At 27.6% G+C, this 16481-nt stretch overlaps 2 protein-coding genes across 5 annotated transcripts; one reads left to right on the forward strand and one right to left on the reverse strand.

The window, feature by feature from the left end:
- Positions 1–876: 876 nt before the first annotated feature.
- On the forward strand, positions 877–7731 carry LOC130960607 (laccase-7-like). The gene is made up of 7 exons (XM_057886050.1): positions 877–1028; positions 2355–2506; positions 3874–4118; positions 4900–5025; positions 5245–5634; positions 6764–7348; positions 7452–7731. Exons 1-7 carry the CDS (start codon positions 930–932, stop codon positions 7580–7582), a joined length of 1728 nt encoding a protein of 575 aa, XP_057742033.1. The 5' UTR covers positions 877–929; the 3' UTR covers positions 7583–7731.
- Positions 7732–7914: 183 nt separating this feature from the next.
- LOC130958972 (OVARIAN TUMOR DOMAIN-containing deubiquitinating enzyme 3) lies at positions 7915–13207 on the reverse strand. Of its 4 annotated transcripts, none has more exons than XR_009078100.1 (9): positions 13021–13207; positions 12685–12856; positions 12041–12128; positions 11052–11115; positions 10699–10804; positions 10554–10608; positions 9765–9818; positions 8317–8508; positions 7915–8098 (listed from the first exon to the last, which is right to left on the reverse strand). XR_009078100.1 is itself a non-coding variant. In XM_057885254.1 (8 exons), the coding sequence occupies exons 1-8, from the start codon at positions 13040–13042 to the stop codon at positions 8416–8418; spliced, it is 654 nt and encodes a 217-aa protein (XP_057741237.1). In that variant the 5' UTR covers positions 13043–13207; the 3' UTR covers positions 8190–8415. The 4 variants fall into 4 exon arrangements, 2 of the variants coding, with proteins under 2 accessions (XP_057741237.1, XP_057741236.1); XR_009078084.1 differs by having other exon boundaries at positions 7917–8098; positions 8317–8515; XM_057885254.1 differs by lacking the exon at positions 7915–8098 and having other exon boundaries at positions 8190–8508.
- Positions 13208–16481: the final 3274 nt, after the last annotated feature.

Genomic DNA, 16481 nt, shown 5'->3' on the forward strand with positions numbered 1-16481 from the left:
AAATTAAAACACTCGTTACAATTAGATGTCGATCACTTTAAATTTTTATATATTCATAACTCAATACATTAATCAATTTGAGTTGGTCGAGTGGTTAGCTCACTTGTCACTTAAGTAAGTATCAAAAGTTCGAATATCGTCTCGTGCATACAAAAATCTATTAGCTAACAATAGACTCTTAACCTATCAAACTAGGAGCTAAAAAAAATAAAAAAAAAACTCAATACATTAAATAGAATATGTGATATTTGATATTTGGGTATTTAATAAAGAGATATATTAGAAACAGTAAAATTTGTAATGTGTAATCATCAATTAGCTATTATCAATATTTTAATGATATGAGATAATATTTAATAGTATAAAATTATTCTTTTTTTATAATTAAATACTGAATTTCAATTAAAATACTGACCTCTTAAACTTTTTCTTTAATAAAATGTCACACTAATTTCATGTATAAATAGGATATTAATTACTTCTCTTATACGGAGATCAATCAATAAAATTAGTTATTTTTAGAGGAACAAACTATAATTTTTTTAAAAAATGAAGGGTCATTTTATGAGTCACATAGTTAGTACATAAATAATTCAACATTTAGATGTTGGTCAAAATAAATTAATAACAGCTACAAGGTTCATTTTCTTCCTCTTGCATGTGGCTATTTTGAATATGATTAATAACTTTGTCGTCAAAGGTTTTAGCTTGCAACAATTTTCATCCTCTTATAATTAATTTCCAAATCCGGACCAAAATTCAGCTGCTTTTAATAATCAAACAACCAACCTACTAAACCGTGCTAAAATTGGAAATGTCAAAGCAATGGGATTCTCTATATAAATACGTATAATTGCTTCATTAATTGTTCCAATGATATTAATTAGTTACATTCAACTATATCTACAAGCATCAAATATATCGACGTTATGACGCGTTTTGCGTTTTATCTTGCATGGGTTTTTGCAACAATTATGCTAGTAGCTTCTTCATTGGCTTCTGCTGCTGTTGTGGAACACACTTGGGATGTATGAATTATTATTCTTGGGCCTTTTCATTATTATGTCATTCTTGTGTTTATCAATTTTGAAAATATCGGTAATATTAGAAAAAAAATAACTAAAATTTATTTTATTTAATATTTATTAATTATTATAATAATTAATAAATGATAAATAAAATAAATTCTAATTATTTTTAGTTAATATTTTTTAATTACCAAACATTTTAAAAAAATATATAATCATGTCACGCTTAATTTTTCATGGACTTAATTAATGTGTGATATTTTACTTATTTTTTTTAATTTTGTTTGTCATGTGTATCCAAATTTTAAACATATTAGAAGGGATATGATAAAAATTCCAAAATTTTCTTGTAAAAATTTAGATTAAAAACTAAAAATTCAACTTTATTAAAACTTTTTTTCCTAATTACGTTGATGACCACTTGCACCACCGTCAACCGTAGTTCATACGGCTACCATATATCAACCACTTTATTTCTCCCTCCACCACCGTCAACCTTAGCTTAACCGCCACCATCAACCACCCTCTCCCTCAATTTATCATTCTACCTAGATTCCTTGAATTTTCCCTCCAAAGTCACAAAGTTTAACTAACTATATTATCTTTTAATTAAATGTATCATGAAATCATTTGTTAGCGTGAGGTTTTAATTTGTATGGCTTTACTTTCTTTTTGTTTTGCTTTATCTGAAATTCTTTCATTTTTAATTGGATAACAAAAGAGATGGAATTTTTGACTTTTTAGTGGTATATATATATATATATATATATATATATATATATATATCAGATATATAAATGATTTTTAAAAATATTATTTATGTATAAATAATATATATATATATATCTAATTCAATTTATTTTTAATGTGTATTTTATATTTTAATATATATTCTACACAAAAAATTATTTTTTTGGTTGATTTTAATATACACATTAAATGATTATATATATGACAAAATGAATAATTAAAGATTACATATAAAATGATAATTATGAGCGAGATATCATCAGAATCCAATCCCCTCTCTGTTGAAAGTAATTAATAAATAATTAGAGTTTGCATAATATACTAATATGATAATGTTAAAGAGATAATATTTAAAGTTATTTTATATAATATAATATTTATAATTTTATACGTATAATATTTATAATAATTATATATTTATTATATTTAAAATTGTACAATTATTTTAACGATAATTAATAAATATTAAATAAAATAATTTTAAATTATTTAAATTGATTTTTTATTATCTCCTAATCATTATTGATACTAATAATAGTTGAAATCATTAATGAATTTCTACTTTGGTTGATGCAGGTTGAGAACTTCAGTGTGGAGCGTTTGTGTAATCAGCATGTAATAACTGGAGTCAACGGAACCTTACCAGGGCCAGGAATTGAGGTTCAAGAGGGTGACACTGTTATTATTCATGTTAATAACAATTCACCCTATAATGTTACTATTCATTGGTATCCACTATTTACCCTTGCTACCTTTCCTCCTAAGATTTGACAACACGCATTTCATGCACAATAAATTCTTGGTTCTTCACTTCTTCTTTGGAAGATACCTTTTTCTCTTCTTTCACATTATTAATATGCCTTTTTATCCTTTTTTATTTATTTTTTTCTGTTTTTTTACTTATTCAAACTCAATTTAACGTCAATCAAAGAGATGTACAAAAATGGTTACTATTTTAAATCACTCTAAAGTTTCGATTTATATACACAATACACACTTAATTAATTATAGAATGGATTTAATTATTTTCTTCACACTAATATATGACTCTATTTTATATATTTTAATATTATTTTTGTCCTCACTATCTTAAGATTAATAGTTTCTTTTCAATTAATATATTAATCATCACACGTGTATACAAAAAAAAAATTCCTAATCATTCGTATAGAATAAATATTAAAATATATAAATAACACATGTATCAACTAATTATATATATATATATATAAAATAATATTTTGAATAATTATCTAAATTAATTTTTAAAATTTTTAAAATTAGACACTTTAATCCTTCAATCTCAAAATACATAAAGTAGTTCTCAATTTTATGAATATATATATATATATATATATATATATATATATATATATATATATATATATATATATATTACTTATTTGTATACCGTTGCTACCTCTCCTAAGCCTTTTTTTTTCTGTTTTTTACTTATTCAAACCCAATGTAACTTCAATGAAACAGATGGGCAAAAATTATTATTACTTTGAGTCAAATCTACGATTTATATACTTATTTATATAGTAGTGAACTTGCGTGTAGTTTTCAAAATAATAAAAAATAAAAGAATACAGTTATATATTCTGACTGCTATACATATTTAATACATTTAATTAACAATCACATTAAATATATACACAAAAATCAGTTATCAATATAAAATACATGATAAAATATAAAATATATATTAAAAATAAATTAATTAATACATATATTTATACATTAAATATAGGATGACTGACTTTTTAGTATGTAGATAACATTTTTGTTTAACTAATTAAAAAAAATATTTTCTTCACACTAATGTGACTATATTTTATATTTTTAATATTACTTTTTTCTCACTATCTTAATCTTTTGTATTAATCGTTGCCTTTCAATAAATATGTATATATTAATCATATTATATGTATACAAAAAATAATTACTATATAAGTCACTTGTATAAAATATATATTAAATATACGGAATCATACATAAATGTATACATATAAATACATAATTCAGATTTAGTATTTTTTTTTTTTTTTGTGTGTAACAACTAACAACATTGTTTATTATATAATGAGCGCAGGCATGGAATATTTCAACTTGCGAGCCAATGGTCAGATGGTCCAGAATACGTAACTCAATGTCCAATAAGTCCTGGTGGTAGTTACACATATAATTTCACAATAACTGGACAAGAAGGAACACTTTGGTGGCATGCGCACTCCTCTTTCCTACGTGCCAATATCTATGGATCCCTTATCATTAGGCCTTCAAAAGGCAGATCATACCCATTCTCTCAAGTTCACCAAGAAGTACCCATATTGCTCGGTAATTTTATCTTTTCCTCATTGTTACTTTTGCCAATTTTTGTTATTGCTTTTATATATTCTATTTGTAACTTGTAAGTGCAAAGTTTGGATTTATTTGATAATAGGTGAATACTTCATTAGGTTCTTGTACTTTTTTTAATCATGTACTTTAAGGTTGATTTTCCTTTGGTCTGAGTTTAAGGTTGAATTTTATTAGCTAAAAGTTTTGTAAGTTGTGTTGTGGGCTACTGTATTTTGTCTTGCTTCTCAATTCCTCCTTATTGTCAGAGGATTGAATTTTCTGCATTATTACTATTAAAGAAAAATGTGAAACATGAGCTATATATAAAGCACCACATGAAATGCATGCACTTAATTTCAAATTTTTTGTTTTTTTATATATGTATAATATAATATAAAGAATTTTGTAAATAAAATATAATAATATCATGATATTTATTGATAATAAAAATATAACCTATTTTTTAATGAATTTAATATTTTTTAATTATATAAGTATTTTTATTTTTTATTAATAATTAATAATACATCATTATACATATTACTTCTAAATTTATCTCAAAAATAAAATTAGATACACCAACATATAAATAGTTCAATGTGTCTAAATATATTTAAAAAATATTTTTATTTTTTATTAAAATATAATTAAACATAAAAGATACACGCCTCAAAAAGTATTATAGTGTCCAGTTCAAAAGATTGTAATAAATAAGACGTTGTTTTGAAAAACATTTCATGATATTTATTTTTTAATTCTATTTATTTATTTATTGCAGGGGAGTGGTGGAATGATAATGTTGAGGATATTGGAAATAATGCATCAAAAGGAATAGCTCCGAGAAACTCAGATGCTTACACAATTAATGGCTTGCCTGGCGATTTCTATAATTGTTCTCAAAACCGTAAGTCAACTGTTTAAAAACATTGACGAGCCCTGTGATACTCACGTGAATGCGGTTGTTTTTATGTGAAGTTTATAATTGAGAATCGTTAGATAAAAATTTAGTCAAATTTATTAAATTATAAAACAATCGAACAATATAAACTTTATATAGAGTAAAGTACATGTGAATTTTCACCTTAAATTAAAAATTTTACATCGAAATGTTTTAATTTTTCAGAGACTTACCGGCTGAACGTGGAGCAAGGAAAAAGGTACTTGTTGCGAATTATCAATGCTGCACTGAATGAACAACACTTCTTCAAGATTGCAAACCACAGTTTCACAGTTGTAGCCATTGATGCTGGGTACACTAGAGAGTATAACACGGACGTTATAGCATTGGCACCGGGCCAAACCGTTGATGCAATAATCACAACAAACCAAAGAGTGGGTTCTTATTACATGGCATTCAGCCCATACCGTTCCTCAAATGTAAGAAACGATACCGCAATTGCAAGGGGAGTGATTACTTATGAGGGTGCGTCTTCAACATCAGCACCTATAATGCCAAACCTGCCAGATGCACATGATACGCCAACAGCACACAAGTTCTACTCTAATCTCACAGGTATTAGCAGCACATTTGAGAGAGTTAGGGTTCAATTTAGTTCTTTAAAATTCAAGCATATCTCATTTAAATTTTTAAAACTGTCAATTTAGTTCTTTAAACTACAAGCTACAAGCATATCTCATTTTTAAGAAAGCCATATATCGCTTTTCTTTAAAAAAAAATTAAGGAGATTTTAATAAATTGTTTACTTATATATTTTCAATCCAAACAAAAAAAATTGTTTTTGCAATAAAATAATCTTCTTAAGAAAGATAAAACAAAAAGAGAAAAATATCTTTTCAAAAACAAATTCAAACTCACCGTCCCTAGACTAATAACAGTTAGTTAATCAACCGTTACTCTTTATGTGATGTATGTAGACTAGTGCATAATCATGTCTAACATTTTCATTCATAATTTATAGTGAGGTTGTAATATATATAGAATAGAGGAGTGTTATGGTCAACAAGTTTTGTAATTTGTAATAATCATTTAGTTATTATTGGTGTTTTTAATGGTGTAAGATTTCATCTAATAATATAGAATTATTTACTTTTTTTTTGCTAATTAAGTGTTAAACAAATTTTAATAAAAGTGCTGACTCTCTAGACTTTCTCTCTAGACTTTGAAAATAGATCCTCGTCATTTTATTTTTAATTGAGAGTATAAAATATTATTTTTAACCTTTAATTTTAATATTTTTTATGCTTTTTTTTCACTTATAAAATATATAATAAAAAATTACACTTTATTTTCTCAAGTTAAAGAAAAATGAAAAGATTCAATCCCATATTATATTACTGGAATAAGAAAGTAAATTTAAAGATTTGTATAAAAGTATACGAACTTATACATATTTAATTCTTTATGGTCTAATTATATATTTATCTCTACATACATACACTATTACAAAATTTAATATTACTATGCATATACTAAAAATCAATTATTATATATTTATACATGTATTATATGTGTAATACATATATTATTTAATTTATTTTTAATGTATATTTTGTATTTTAATATATATGACTTATTTGGGGATTGATTTTTAGTATTTAGGCAGTATGATTGTACAAATTTATGCAAAACTTTTTATCATGCTACTTCCCTCTTAATAATTTTGTATATGAATGTTTCTCAGGGTTGGCTGATGGTCCTCATTGGATTCCAGTTCCACGTAAGGTGGATGAAAACATGTTCATCGCATTTGGAATTGCCCTAACCGTATGCAACCTTCCAGGACCAAGTGCATGTTTAAATGCCTTTGGGGTAAACTCACCATTCTCTGCAAGCATGAACAATGAGTCATTTGTGTTGCCTACAGGTAGAGGCTTCTCTATGTTGGAGGCATTCTATCGCAATGTTAGTGGGGTCTACACTAAAGATTTCCCAAGTCAACCTCCACTTGTGTTTAACTATACTGACCCTTCTTTAGAAACCAACACTAGCAATCCCTTGATCTTTGCACCTAAATCAACAAAGGCAAAGACATTGAAGTTCAATTCAACTGTGCAAATTGTGCTTCAAAATACAGCGATACTTGGCACCGAGAACCATCCTATTCATGTTCATGGATTTAATTTCTATGTTTTGGCTCAAGGGTTTGGGAATTATAATGCTACCATAGCCGAACCACAGTTTAATTTTGTTGATCCACAAGTGCATAACACAATTTCTGTACCTGTCGGAGGATGGGCTGTCATCAGATTCCAAGCAAATAATCCAGGTTGGTATTCTTTGTTTAATAGATTAAATGCAATTATTTTCACTATATGGGTTGAGATTGAGTTTTGATTACATGATTAAATGCAATTATTTTCACTATTTAGGAATTTGGCTTGTGCATTGCCATTTGGAAACTCATCTACCATGGGGGCTAGCCATGAGTTTTGAGGTTGAGAATGGACCTACCCCTTCAACAAGATTGCCTCCACCACCAGCTAATCTTCCTAAGTGCTAAGTTCATCAATCAATCACCACAATCACATTCAAACCTCAATAAATTTGACGATTACAAAAATAAGGATTTATTCATGTTTATTCAAATTAAATGTTTATTATATTTAAAATAATTTTCTAATATTGACTACATTTGTTAAGGAGATTTTATACGGGTAGATAATAATATTATTTAATTTTTTTTAATTATGTTATATAGAAATCCATTAAAATTTAAAAGTATTTATAAGAAACTACTTTAAAAGTCTTGGTTTCTTATAAAAACATTTTATGTAACTTTCAAAATTATTAAAATGAAAGAAGAATAAAATGAGATGGAAGATAAGAACATCCAATTAGGAGAGTGGATGAGATAAAGAGTGGACATATGACGTATACTAAAGAAAGACCTAAAAAGATCATACATGAAATAGTCGAAGAAAATCTGCGTGTCAACATTTTCACTGCATACATGATACATAATAGGGTAGGGTACAAGGGTACAATGACATCGTTTCATCCATGTAGCTGACCCTACCTAATAGAAAAAAAAAAAAAAAAAAAGACTTTGTTGTTGATATCATTGTTTGTTGTTGAAGGAAGAATAAAATGAATGACACATTGTCACGTTGTCAACTAGGAAACGAATACATCAAAAGGTTCACAATTGTTGTTACTTGTTACAAGTAGGTTAAATATCAAAAACAAATTACAACATCTGAATATCAACAAAGCAAAAATGGCATTTGAAATTACCTCTCATTTTCTTTCTTTCCTTTCCTTGTCTCTTCATCCATCATCATGCAGTTCCTCATAGCAAAAGATCATAATGGTTCTTGCCACTGAACAATAGCCTCACAGGTTTCTTGGGAGTCCTGTTTGTAGTACCGTTTTTGAACTCACTTCCATACTCCGCAATGGCAATGAAACCAGATCCCCAACCACTCCCTGTATACTGCAATTAATTTACAAACCAGACAAAAACCATCTTTTATTTTTTAGGGTGTTTGCTAAATTTCTAGTAATAAAAGTAAAAATACTTAAAAAAAAAAAACCTTTTTGAGAAGCTACAATTTACATCTTTTTTTTAAAAAAATTCTTTAAAATAAGATGTTTTCACATAAAAAATAAACAAAAAATACTTTTATATTATTATACCCAAACATAATTGATAAATAAAAATATATTTTTGCATGAGATATCCAGACAAAATTACTTGTATTTTTCTAAAAGATCTTCTAAAAAAAAACTCAAAAAATCCTTTTTTAGAAAGTCATCCAAATAAACCCTAAATCACCATTTTGGTGCTTGGAAGATTAGTAGTCCCACAAAGATTCATAATTATCTCATGGTATCCGAAAAAAATTGGTTTGCTTGAAAAATACATCCAATGTGAGGATAATGTTGACAGCAAACTAATATTTATCTTTCAAGAGTTGAAATAGTGGTTTACTCATTATAATAAAAACAAAATAATTGCTAAATTACTCAGTCTTTAAAGTTTTACCAAATTTTTAATTATATCATTACAGTTTAAAACTTTGTAATTAAGGCTTCATATTAGATAAAAAATTTCTAGGATATCCTTGCTAACATTATTTATTAAAAGGTATGAAATATTTTTTGAACATTATTTGTGTTTAATGTAGGATGAAGTGTGGAATATTCTAGAAATAAATATTCTGAGATTATTCTGGTTTTTTGAAAGATAACAACCAGTAATACCTAATCAAAAAAAAATCTAGTATAAGGAATTAAGGACCCAATTACAAACTTTTAAATTGTAAGGAACTAATTGAAAAGTTGATGAAAGTATCAAGAGTAATTAAACCTAATATAAACTACAAGAATCATACTAAACTGGCCACAAGGCCACAAATGTACTAAATATCCAAGTACTATCTACATTTGTTCCCCTCCCCCAAAATAAAGGAATTATTACCTATTTATACCAAATCTTTTCATAAAAAAATTAGCGCAACAACGAAGTAATCACCCATTGTATAGACATGCTTTCCATACACAAGTCATAATATTTGATAAAGCAAGTAACAGAGTCTAGGTTAAATCGAAAAATAATTGCGTCTCCTTGAGCATGTATAATGCATGCCATGCAAGTAGCTCTCCTAAAATTAGTGAAAGGAACATTCCTTCCCAAGTACATTAGATAATATCAACCTAGTAAGAATTGTTGGAAGGCATACCTCATGCTCTGGTATGTAAACAATAATTGGCTGCTTACATAACTTTGCCAGTACCTGCCAGAATATGGCCATTGCTCAGTATCTGATTTTTTGTTCAAGGGATTTGTGGATCAATTAGGAAACGAGGATTAAAACATTGACAAACGAGTAATGACATAATATCCTAAGAACATTTCTAAACATCCACTTAAATACTTAATGAGGTAGAAAGCAGATACTTCCAGTGTCTTGGTAAGTTGTCAAAAGGTATCAATTCTTCTTTCATTTAGAAGTTAGGAGAATCTTTAAGAGGATCTCTTAGGAGGACAATTCAATTCTTCTTGATAGTGTAGGATCAACTCTTGTTTAGAAGGCCCAACGGGAGTTTCTATCAAAAGCTATGACTAAATAAGTAAATAATGCCACTTTTTGTATTGATCAAATATCAAAATACCAAGATATGATATTAAATCATTTAACTAGGTAGATTATGATATAATTTACTTATAGTTTCACAAATACAATTTCTTTTACAGAGGTTCCAGTCCCTGATCAAACCCCAAGCTCTATATATGATAGCATTTGATGTGAAATGAGTCAATTATTTAATTAATCTAATGCTTATCCGTCTATGACAGAATGATGCCAAAACAATGTATTGAATTTCAATATTCTAAGGTCTGTCTAAGAAGAACATATGTAAGCCTTGTATAAACTACAATTATAAATGTATTGTAATCTTAAAATATAGAAGAGCTAGAAAAAGCAAAGCTTACAGTATTTAAGAAATATGCATAAAGAAACACTAACCAGCAGCTCTGACTCTCCTCCCCAAAAATCAGATCGCGCAATTCGTTGGCAGTAACTGCAGAATAGCAGATTTAATCATGCCACTGTATACAAATTACACAATATGCTTCAAAATCTCCGATCTCTTGAGATTTCCAAAACATACCGTGGTAGAGACTCAGCAACTGTGATGGCAATGAGAGCTTCTTTATATAATTTACGCTCTCCATTATTATCACATAGAACTTCTTTCACAGCCCTTCTTAGTTCATCTGTGCTTTCATGGGCAAGGAAAAAGATTCACAAGAAGAGCAAAGGAAAAAAAAAAAAAAGAAGGAGTCATAAGACATGATGCGAAAGAAAGAACTTGGAAAAAAGTAGTTAAATTTGAAAGCAGAACCAGCCATAATTATTATCACCATGCTTTGTGTTACATAAAGAACATCCTGTAAGTGAAAGCAAAAAAAAAAGGCAATATCTTTTCCCATCGGCATGTCTGTTGTCAGTATATCAGCATACCTGCATCTTCTGTCTCCTTGCGTTGGTTAAGAGAGACTCCTTTATTGTAAGCCATTCCTTTGACCTAATTTTGTTGAAAAACCAATATCAAATTAGCCATGTTTAAAGCTCAAATACAGATTGGAAACAACTTATATAAATTAATAAAAATAAAGGTTTTTTTCCACAAAGCACAATCAATCATGAATCATCCTCTTGTTTGTGATGTTCCAACCCACCAGGCAAAACTTTTCTTGACCAATGTCTGCAAGGAAGTACCATGCAAAGAACCTCCCAACTCTCAAATCTTAAGGCTAGTTATATCATTCTGCGCTATGCCAGACAGACTAAACTGATAGTTCATAGAGGAATTATTCACTAGAGTCGGTGCTTAAAAATAGCAGCGCAGTGGAAACAACATGGTTAAAATTAAATACAGCAGAAGCTAGAAAGATCATGAAAAAATGGATTACATTCCAGTCAGGTACTTTCAACAGAAAACAAGAGTACATCACCAACAACTCCAAACTTAATTTTAATATGCCCAGGAAATACTATCTAATAACTTTATGAATCTCATCCTCCTCTCAGTTCTTTCAAATATTCCTAATTGCTAGAGCAGGCAGCATTTAGAATCTTGTACTTTTCTCAGGCTGATTTCAAATGGTGGAGGTCATCTACTCAGCACCACATTTGAAAATCCACTAATCCAAATACCATTAACTTTTCAGTTTTCAACAAGAGTTATTTTGTTTCCTATACATTCAAGGATTAGAAGAAAACTCGATTCACAAGGATGGGACTTGACCGAGCTGTTTCAAGTCTAAATACTAGGCAGTTCAGTAAGAATTATGTAACAAATATTATAGCATACGGGTCTTTAAAAAACATTTCAAAGGTTAAAAATAAAAAACTTCAAAAATCGAGGAGTAGCAAATCAAATCAGCATGTGAATTCTGCAAATGAGAAACCAGAGAAGTGATTAACGCAAATGGCAAAGAAGACAGTACCAGTGCACGAAACATACACCTTCCATCCCCTGTGACCTTCTGAACCGAAAACTGCTCTAGCTTCTTCATAGCTGGAGACTGTCCACCACTGACATATCCAGGTGACAAGCAAACGAATCGAAATTCAAACCATGAAGGAAAATTTTTCAAAACGTCTCATCCACTTTTGAAAAACATACGAACTCTCCAAAATCAAATAAAAATGGACAAAACAAGTCAAGCACAGTCCACTTATATAGTTCCTCAAAATTTTAGATTCTTCAAACATCTTAGGTTATCTCACCCTTCTATAATTAAAAATTTGAAATCCCACATCAAGCCCCCTAAACACACACAAAATAAGACTAGAATCATTATTATTTTGGTTTGATTGAAAAACAGTATACAAATTCCTAATTTCCTATGTCATTAGGCATATCCACATTCTACGAATAGATTTCTATACATAGATCCTTTTTATCCTTTATCCTTTTTTTTTCATCTTTAAAGCTCAAGAACTTGAACTACTGGTTGGAAAATTCAAGTGCCCATGAGTTTGAGGCAAATAGATGTACATACTTATTTTGAACAATAAAATAAAATAAAACAAAACCATGGAGTGACCAGAAAGAAAGAAAGAAAAAACCACGGAAATGATGTCTTACAGTGATGAGGAAATTCTAGCGAAAAAAAGAGTGCTAGTGCTACAATTTCCGATTCCAAATAAGCTTGTGATGTTACTGAATTTAGGAGCAGCAGCAGCAGCAAGTGAAGGAAGTGGCGAAGATACAAGCTCAAATTTTGCTGTACCGTTTCTCAGCTGCTCCAAAATATCCTCTGCAAGAGAGAGAGAACAATTGGAATAACAATAAGAAGAGTTAAAACGAGTGTTCATAGTGCGGTGTAGGATCTGTTTGTTTACTAAGTAAATCGCAGAAACAAAAAGAGAGAATATTAAATATAGAAAGAGAGGGGGACGCGAGGAAGAGGTGTATGGTTACGATTGCAGAGCTTGTTCGCCATGGAATGAGAATTGAAACGCGAGCACTTCAATACTTCAGTGAGGTGAGAGGAGGAGGTGAGAGGAGGAAGAGGAAGAAGTATAGAAATTGGGGGGAACGGACTAGAAAGAAGGAACTAGGAAGGCATGATTCCCTTCAAGTTTAAGGGTGGCTAAATCCTCCACAGTGATCCTTTAATTACTTTTTACTATTTTAGCTTCTTAAATCTAAATTTATTATATTAGTCTCCCAAATCTAACCTCTAATATTATATTAGTCCCAAATCCTTTCTAAAGTTGAATCAACCAACGAAATATTAAACTAACTTTAAAGAATAAGGGAAGATACTTAAACAAAAAAAAAAAGTTTTTTTTTTTTGCCTTCTTTACATAATAATACGAAACGACATCATATAGTCCAGTATCCAAGTTAATAAGTCAGAATCTAGTAGAGTATTTTATTTGTTTACTCGGTGTTAGAAAAAATCTAAAGACTAATATAATGTTTGGAGCTGTACCTTGAGCATCAATATAATGAATTTTAAATCTGATGAATTAAAATGGGAAAAAACATGAATTTCAGAAAAAAATTTTAAAATAAAATTTTTATTAAGTACGAAGAAATTCAGAATTTATTTGGATGAACTTTTTTACGAAAATATATTTTTTTGAGTGGTCTTTTTTTCTAATTTTAAAAAATAAAAATAATTTTATGTTTAGATATCTTATATAAAAATATTTTAATCTAATAATTATATTTAGGTACAATAATATAAAAATATTATTTATTTTTTTATGTTAAAAATATATTTTTTAAAATAAAAAAATTTGTTTTAAAAAAATGTAAATTATAACTTCTAATTATTACAATTTAATCAAACCTGTTAAATTATTTAACGACTTTGAGCTATGAATTTTTACCTCTGACAGAAAATGTAACTTATAACTTTTAAAAACTATTTTTTTATTTTTCTAATGTTTTAATTTTTATTATTAAAATTTTATCACACACACTAAAAATTTAAAAAAAAATTATCAAAAAATATTTTTTTTAACAACTTTATCGCACCCAAACTTACCTAAGCTTTAAATTTTGAGAAATGCCAATTTGAAAACTACACAACCAAATAAAATAATAACCAAATAAAATAATAACCAGTAATCATGAAAAGACAAAGTTAACATCATTCATGATTTCCAATTTATTCTTTATTATTCAAGGAGATTTATTAAGGTTATTAATTAAAATATAACAAAAAATAAAAGGTTTAAATTTTTAATATATTCATTTCTTATACATTTATTTAAAAAGCAAAATTTTAACCAAATCCTATTTTTCCAAAATTATTAAACTTGCAATTCAATCAATTTTATTTCATAGATCACAATCATCCTAGTATCATAAAATATTTTATGGGCTCATGATTAAAGTAAAAAAATCCAACACTTTTTGTATTAATATCTAAAATAAGGTGAATTTTATGATGTAAAAATCACTGTCTTTTTACATATATAAAAATACTGCGTATGATCTCACTAAATGATAAATGTTTTACTGAAAAACAGAATCAATATTTGTTGCAGGTTTTTTACAATTTACTTTCACGTAATGTGAGTGATAATTGATAAGTGGATATGTTAATGTAGACCATTTGCATAATTGTGTTAGCATAATTGTGAGCTTCTAATTTTGACCTTTTTTAGTTTTTGAACAAAACAATGAGTTTATCATATAACCCGTTGATGTTTTTAAATAAAATAAACTATTTTGTAGAAAAAAATATAATATAGTTACTTAATAGTAAAGTCCGTTTATTGATGAGTCATTAGAGGAGAAGAAAAATCTATTCCTTATTTTATGGTTCTTATATTATTCTGTGAATAATTAATGAGTCTAAATATTTTTTTTTTTCAATTTTTCCGTAATAATGATTATTTAAATTTCACAATTCGACTGGTTTATGCTGTCATATTTTTTTAATAGCACTAATAGTTATGAAAAAAGAATGGGTAGCAAATAAAGTCATGAGGAATAGCATCTCACCTAAAGCTTTAAATATGGATAGAAAATCTTATGCTCTATTTGCACGTAGACTAAGTTCCACAATACATGTCACATGGTATAATAAGAAGCATTCACATGCATGTACTATGGTATTTATATGTGTTTCTTTATTTTTAATTATTGATTTTAATTATAAATATATTGTAATTAAAATAAAAAAATTATTAAAATTAATTTTATGATTGAGATTAATAATTAAAAATACAAAAATATTTCATGTTATGATATATGTAATATATTTTCATAATATATTATTTTCACATGTACCAATTTTATTAACGTGACACAATGACATTTAATAATAATAATAATAAGTTGAATAAATTTCAACTATTGATTGAGCATATATAAGAAAGGTGCCTCGTTAATTAATATGTCAATGAAATATACTTATATACCGCACTAATTTTATACTTGTAGAAAATAAAATAAAATAAAAATATAGAGATGAGATTTTGATTTCGTTTATGTGTGTTTTTTTTAAATAATTATATAAATATTTGTATAAAATTTTGATTAAATGTATATAAAATTTGTCAAATACGATAGTCGTTTTGCAGTAAGAAAAAAATAATTACCTTTTTAAAAATTGTTGTTACATTTTTAAAAGTTTTTCCGTAAAAAAAATGGCTAACTTTTTTATTCTCATATATAATTATGACCAATTTATTAGTTTTTTTAGTATATAAAAGAATTTTGAAGTGTCTAATTTAAATAATAATTAGTGGTTAAAAAAAAAGAAATGAATGAAGTTGCAGATGATAAACCATAACCACCGCATAGAATAGAAAGCTAAACTTCATTGCACTCACGGTAATATGCACTTTCAAGTTTCAAGTTCTAACTGTGAATTTCAAAAAGGCTTCATTAACTCCATTGGGTCCACGAATTGTAGCAAAAAGATTAATCCACTTATCCAAAAAAGGCCCAATAAAACTAGCCCAGCAACAGCTCGCACTAATCACCTATTCTTAATCTAATTAAACAAGGTAATAACCTTTTTAGGTGACGTGGAGTCCGATCAATTTCTGACTCAATAACAGACTATTGTTGCAAGTTATCACTTCTGCCTCCTGGGTCAACACTTGTCGCACATTGACTTGATCTACGCTATTTTTATACATGTAGAAGCTTAATCACTATCTACACGGAAGACTTCACCCTAAAATAAATATTAACAACTATAACATCTAATTTATATAAGAGTATCCAAAATTCAATTTATACCACTTAAAAAAATCTCATTCTCAAAAAAATATATCTACATTTTTTTCTGAATTAAAAATAAAAGAAGTAACTTTTAGACAGAAATTAATTTTGCTAAAGGGTTTGGATAGGAAAAGAAGAGAGGAATTTACTCGAAAAAAAAGTAAGAGAGTCAGAAAAAAAAAATTAAA

This window comes from Arachis stenosperma, chromosome 2 (assembly GCF_014773155.1).
Source record: "Arachis stenosperma cultivar V10309 chromosome 2, arast.V10309.gnm1.PFL2, whole genome shotgun sequence".
In the NCBI taxonomy this organism is placed as follows: Eukaryota; Viridiplantae; Streptophyta; class Magnoliopsida; order Fabales; family Fabaceae; genus Arachis; species Arachis stenosperma.